Source organism: Peromyscus leucopus, chromosome 4 (assembly GCF_004664715.2).
Source record: "Peromyscus leucopus breed LL Stock chromosome 4, UCI_PerLeu_2.1, whole genome shotgun sequence".
In the NCBI taxonomy this organism is placed as follows: Eukaryota; Metazoa; Chordata; class Mammalia; order Rodentia; family Cricetidae; genus Peromyscus; species Peromyscus leucopus.
This window is the reverse complement of record NC_051066.1, coordinates 64,397,735-64,405,019: the sequence shown is the minus strand read 5'-3', so window position 1 is coordinate 64,405,019 and position 7,285 is coordinate 64,397,735. Positions and strand designations below refer to the sequence as shown.

At 35.1% G+C, this 7,285-nt stretch overlaps 1 protein-coding gene across 1 annotated transcript; it reads left to right on the top strand.

Annotated features, from left to right (window-relative positions):
* Nucleotides 1-5,241: 5,241 nt before the first annotated feature.
* On the top strand, nucleotides 5,242-6,168 carry LOC114683708 (olfactory receptor 4C16-like). Its single transcript, XM_028858014.1, has one exon. It carries the CDS (start codon nucleotides 5,242-5,244, stop codon nucleotides 6,166-6,168), a length of 927 nt encoding a protein of 308 aa, XP_028713847.1.
* Nucleotides 6,169-7,285: the final 1,117 nt, after the last annotated feature.

The following is a 7,285-nucleotide window of genomic DNA, read 5'->3' as shown; positions in this document are numbered from 1 at the left end:
CCTTTGGAAAAGAAGCATTAAATTTAACAGCTCAGTATACTATCTTTGGAATAAAGCAATTCTCTAAAATCAATGAATTTCTTATAAGAAACAGGTATGCGAAAGTCCATCATTAAGTGTGGAAAGTGAAGGATGCATTTGGTATATTAAAGTTTATGGTTGTTTCTTGAGATGCTAAAGTATAGAAAGATTACCAAATGTTTTCATGTAAAGTAGCTAAAAGAAATTAGACTGACCAAGAATGATGCAGGTGCACCTAAAACCTAGAGGACATTATATTACATCTAACTAAAATTTGTAGAAAGGTTTAGTATGGAATAATGACCTTGAAAAACTTCTGCCAGAATTTTTATGAGCAAGTTCAATACTTGAGCAGAGTACTATATATCATTAGTATTGTATGAATATTCTTTACATGCTTCTAGAATGACATTACAAATCTCCAATTTACAATAGACATACACCTGAGAGTAACTTTAAAAAGTTGACTAACTGCTTCACAGATAAACTTCAGACTAGCTAAAACAGTAAGGATACATATTATAAATGTAATGAAGAGTAATAATAAAATAATCATGTATGAGGCTGTTCCTGAAATCTCACTATGTAGCTGATTCTTCACAAATGTTTGGTATCATCTTATGATGCCTAAGCCCTTCATAATGCACCTGCTGTCTGTCTAGTAAGACTCAAAGAATTATTTCATAGACAATTTCCTGACAACTGAGGAACTAAATACAGAAAGTGTACCTTAAATATGCTGAATTGTGTGAATTCTCTGCCCAAGGCTATTTCCCAGTGCTCCTTTTGATGTATAGCATGAATCATGGGATTAAGTAACAGCTTGAGAGACTTGAGGAAGGTTGTTATGTAGCTCTATAATTTAAGCTCTTACAAGCTAAAGAAATTTAGGCAGCCAATTAGTATTCCTAGAATATAATAACCTATGCATGTAAGTAAAGTGTAAGAGTCTCTGAAAGGCATAAAGCCAGTGTCACTGAATTCAGGACAGGTGATTCTTCAACATAGCATCTTGGAGAAGCAGATTCTTCCCACTGCAGGCTCTCAGTACTATGCAGACCCATGGAAGGAGCCATCAGACACTGATTTCCACCCTCCTGTATTCTCTGCCTTTCCTGGTTTGAAATTATTTCAGTTCTTCTCCATCACCTCCAACACCTTCATACTGGGTGTTTACTATTTCTTTAGCCAATGCAGCTAATCTAAAGTTGCTTCATCTTGTTTGAAAAGTGGAGGTAAGTGCAGTTGTTTCTAGAAGCTACTATTTCTTTAGCCAATGCAGCAAATCTAAAGTTGCTTCATCTTGTTTGAAAAGTGGAGGTAAGTGCAGTTGTTTCTAGAAGTTATGCTGTATTCTGGTGCTGTTTATCTTGAGGACATTGAGGTACATTTTAATGCCTGATGAGAATCTGAGGAATTGAAGTTATTACTACTTTTGGAGAGGCATTGGGACAGATATGGTTTACAGACATAAATTCAAAATATAAATATAAATAAAAATAATAAATAAAAACCTAGACTAAAACCACAACCACCACAAATCCAAAACAAAAACAAAAAACTCAGAGCAGTCAAAGGAGAGGATGCTTTTTTAAGTCTCCTTGCTTGCTACAAATATCAAGGATTGATGTCTCATTTTGCAATGTTAAGATAGCTATTCTTCTGGACGTCAGCATATCATGCTAGATTAAGCATGGGACCTTCCATTCTGAGCCATTTAGGAACTGATTAAGATGTTTTGATGAATCTCAGTTCTGTTGTTGCTTCAGTTAGAGCTCTTGCCTTTGGCTTTATAAATTATGAATGTAGTTGCCATCTATTGTACACAATAGATTAAAAAAATCATCAACACATTAGTTATGTGAATGTCTTCATAATCTGAATGATATTAACAATATTAGATAGGCATCACTGCATTCAAAATGGAGAATATTTCAATTGAAACATCAAGAACTTTCTATATTGCTAATGACACTGAATTTAGTACTAAAAGCAACAAATACTGAAGAGACATAGATGTCCAAGTCTCTAATTCCACAAAGGAAGCTACTTGAAAGGCACATATAATTGTAGTTTACCAATAATGCATAAAATTATGAAGAAGTATAAAACTACTAAAAAGTCACTATAAAGATAAACTACAATTAGAGTGTTTCTCAGTTAAAATATATTTTGCTTTAAACAATTCTTCACATCACACAGAAAATTAGTTCTTTTGTTTCTTACAAATGAATCATTTTAGATTCTCACCTTCTCATCCATAGACTGTACAACTCTTCTGTTTAGAGAGATGCAAATCAATTTTTGTCTGTCAAAAGGTAATCGTTCCTGTCTTTGTACAGGAAGTTTCTTGATTGAAGCTTTAAGATAACTGTAGTATAGATGGAATAATGACCAAGGAAGGAAGATAACATTAATTACTCTAGTCACTAAGTAATTAATGAAGACTCACAATTATTTTCTTGTTAATGAAATATGAATCTATGATTTTTAATTTATTTTTAAATATTTGCCTGTATGTGCAAGAAAAATAACTCCATTGTAGCCATTGACAATATACAGATCAATGTTAAACAAACCTAACCTATAAAGTCAATGAAACGGTTAAAATCATATAGTATTCAATGGGATTGTGGTTTTTTTTTTACATAAATTAATCTGAAAGACCACAAGGTCCTCAGGTTAGTTATTCATTTTGTACATTTTTTAAATAAAGAAGACATTAATCATAATTTTGAAAGTTAGATATGAAAACTATTTTTCTTTATGGTTTCAGTTATTGCCAGAGATCATACATTGCAAATAAATATTTATTTTCACAATAAGTCCTGTTTAACTTTTCTTTTAAAATTCCAATCACAGATCCCCCTCTTCCCTTCTCCAACTCCTCCAGCCTCCCCACACAACCCACCCGCTCATTCTCTCCTACGAGAAGTTAAGGCCTCCCATGATGAGTCAGCAGAGCCTGGTATATTCAGTAGAGGCAAGTCCACCCACCCACTAACCCCCAGGCTGTGAGAGGTGTCCCACCATAAGTGTACTCCAAAATGCCACCTCATGCACCAGGAATGGATCCCGATCCTACTGCCAGGGTGCCACTTAAGCAGATCAAGCTACACAACTGTTGCTTATTCAGAGGACCTAGTCCAGTCCCGTGGTGGCTCCTCAGGTGTTGGCCTAAATTTTATGAGTTCCCACTAGTTTGGATTGGTTGTCTTTGTAGGTTTCCCCATCAAGATCTTGATGCCCCTTGCTCGTAGAATCCCTCTTCTTCCACTTCGACTGCACTCCTGAAACTCAGCCTGGTGTTTGGCTGTGGATCTCTGCATCTGCTTCCATCAGTTACTGGAGAAAGACTCTATGGTGACAGTTGGAAGTATTTACCAATCTGAGCACTGGGGTAAGCCAGTTCAGGCACAGTCACCACTATTGCTAGTAGTCTAAGCTTGGGTCATCCTTGTGGATTCCTGGGAACTTCCCTAGCACCCCAAAATGAATAACTTGATTAGACATTTTCAACTTTTTTTAAATACTAGAGAGAAATAGCTCAGAAGGTAAGAGTACTTACTGCTCTAGCAGAAAAACTGGGTTTCCCAGCACCCACATAGTGGCTGACAACTATCTCTAAACCTATTTTCAGGGAGTCAGTTTCAGCTTTTAGGAAGAAGGAACACACATAACATACATACACATGTGCAATAAAAGCATTAATGTGTCTCAGGATCCAGGCATATATGTGGTGAATATACACACATGTAGGCAAAGCATTCATGCTTCTCAGGATCCAGGCACACAAACGGTGTACTTATACACATGCAGGTTAAGTGACCATATAATAAAATTAAATAAATTTTAATTCATTTTAACTAGTGAGAGAAAGATATCTTTCAAACTGGGTGACATGATACAATTTCCAAGGATGCGGTGAACCAAACATACAAAGGTAAAGTTGTATCTGTCTCAGTTATAAGACTCTGTCTTAGACCAACCAGTTCATAATTCTCACCATAGACCATGTACTGCAGGTACAGCAGGGATAAGAAGAACACTGTGGATAATTGGGCCTTCAAAAATATATTAAATTTCAGTTTGTATGATGATAATGACATTTTTATAAACAAAAGCTAGAAAAGTTTTTACTTTGAAAGTCTGTTCTAAAATTTCCCCCATTATAAAAGTAGACTTTATTTAAAGAAGTGATATTTCATACTTCGATAGGATCATAAAAATTTCCAGGTCTGAAAGTAGGTTGAACAAAAAAAGTCAAATATAGACCATCCATCCCTTTCTCTTAAAACCATACTATCCTGCTTTTGAAACTTTCCTGTTGCCTGAGAAAGTGGAATTTTTAGATGCATGATTATTAAAATATCTTACTGTAGATGACAACTGCGATCTGATCCTACAAATTCTTGGCAATGATCACCAAAGTATCCTATATATGAGGATATTTAGTTTGCAAACATGTACCATTAGATAATATAAAATATCCTTTCATTTGAATGTATTCTCAGAGCATATGAATAGTCTAAGGTATGCTTTTCAGAAGTAGAAAAAAATAGACATTGAGATATTTAACAGTCTATCAGGGAACATTCTTTTCTGTCTAAACACATCATTTTCAAAATATCATGGAGAATATTTTAAGATATTATCAGATTATTTGTAGAGCACTGGCATTTTTGTTTTTCTTTCAAAGGATCATATCTTGAAATGATTATAGTAATACTTATAATTGTAGATAATGTAACATTAATGGAAAATAAGAATTTTATAGAAAGTAACGCCCAGGGAACTTTACTTGACCACTTCCAAGGATACTCAGAATTTTCTAAATAAAGAAAAATAAATAATAGATAAGTGATGCCCCACCAGAATGTTTGCCCATGAAACAATAAGACAAATAATAAAGGAAAGTGTACATTTCATTTTACATTAATTGAACTGCAAAATTAATCAGAACCATTCTAAAGTCAGTAAATGTGTGTGTGAAGATGTTGCAGAGAAAGTGTTACTCTTACCATATTTTGTGACTCTAATGAAGTTCTTGGAATTAAAGACAGAGAGTAGGAACAACAGTTTAATAACACAGATGTAGAATATATTTATGAGAAAGAAATACTTTTATTTTAAATAATCTATCATGCCACTTGGTAAAACTAGGTCCTTTTTCTTTTGCAGAAGACACATTTCATGCTCTTTCCTTCTCGTTCATGAACCATGCAGCTGAATATTAATGTGACCAGTTTTCTTCTCCTTGGCTTGACACAGGACCCTAGGAGGAAGAACTTAGTGCTTGCCATTTTCCTGTTCTTTTATATAGGGACATTACTGGGTAACTTTCTCATCATTGCTACCATCAAGACAAGCCAGGCACTTGGGAGTCCAATGTACTTCTTCCTGTTCTATTTGTCCTTGTCTGACACCTGCTTCTCTACAACTGTAGCTCCTAGAACAATTGTGGATTCTCTGAGGAAAGAGGCCTCTATTTCTTTCAGTGAGTGCATAATACAAGTCTTTACATTCCATTTATTTGGCTCACTAGAGATCTTCATCCTCATCCTCATGGCTGTTGACCGCTATGTAGCCATCTGTAAGCCTCTGCACTATATGACCATCATGAACCGCCAGGTCTGTGGGATGCTAGTGGCCATAGTCTGTGTGGGATCGTGTGTGCATTCTTCAGTTCAGATATTTCTGGCCTTGAGTTTACCATTCTGTGGTCCCAATGAAATCGATCACTACTTCTGTGACTTGCAGCCACTGTTGAAACTTGCCTGTTCAGACACATATGTGATCAACCTTCTCCTGGTGGCCAATAGTGGGACCCTTTGCACCGTGAGTTTTCTCATGCTCATGGTCTCGTATGTCATCATTCTGTATTCCTTGAGAAACCACAGTGCTGAAGGGAGGAAAAAAGCCCTGTTCACTTGTGTCTCCCACATCATCGTAGTCATCTTGTTTTTTGTGCCTTGCATATTTATATACACGCGTCCTGCAACCACCTTCCCTATGGACAAAATGATATCGGTGTTTTACACAATTTGTACACCCTTTCTCAACCCTCTGATTTACACACTGAGGAATGCAGAGGTAAAAAATGCCATGCGGAAGCTGTGGAGCAAAAAAGTCTCAGGTGATATATAAGGAATCAAAGGTTGTATTTATTTTAATAAAGAAAATCTTAGTTTTCAGTTATATGTTTAGAATAGCACTGTTCTGAGAATGGAGGTTTGGTTTCTTCAAGAGAATGGACAAACGGGGTGCATCCTGAAGTAAATATCAAATTATTTTATGGAAAAGAAGATGTAGCAAGGAGATGTGAGGATTTATCTCAGTCACATTGTTTTAAATGTTGATCTCTATTAGGTCTACGTTCTGGTCAAATATCTTCTATTTAGAGCATTAGAATGTTTACCTTCTCTCAAATGATTTTCTTTATTATAGATTTTTTTCCTTATGTTTCCTCATGACACTTTTGTTCATGTCTTCTTCAATCAAAGGAATGTAATGTATTTACAAATTTATAGAAGTTTTGTTGCAAGGTACAATATGAGTGTGTTGTTTGTTTAACTGTGTGTGTGTGTGTGTGTGTGTGTGTGTGTGTGTGTGTGTGACAGAGAGTAAAGGTCTGTTTATGTGTGTGTGCACCTGTGTTAGCATGTTCTTCCTCTTCACATTGTGCTTATTCTTAACACCTAACCTAGGAATATCTTTAAATTAATGCTATCATGATTGGTGTTATGGCTAGAATATGTGTGAATGTATCTGTCATTCTTAGACATCTGCCTGTCTATCTATCTATCTATCTATCTATCTATCTATCTATCTATCTATCTATCTATCTATCTATCTATCTATCATCTATCTATCTATCTATCATCTACATATATATCATTATACAAAGAGAGATACGTGCAAAATATACATGCATATTTTGTGTTAGATAATTTACCATTCAGTTTTGAGATTATATTCCATAGGTTTTTGTTGTGTGTATGTGTCATTACTCAGAACCTGTAATAACATTAGAACAAGTAGAGAGAACCCACACAGCAGAAACCCTCTGACATTAGGAAGATTCCACTTGTGGCTTTACTATCACTATATTTTTAAAATAATAATTGGACACTTATGAACTTTGGGGGAACAGTTCATCTTTAATCATTTGAGGTTTGCATTGAACTTTAAAAAAATGTAAAACAATGTGCATGTCAAACAAAGCATATTTCTGAAATTGTAATTCCATATAAACTATGGCACT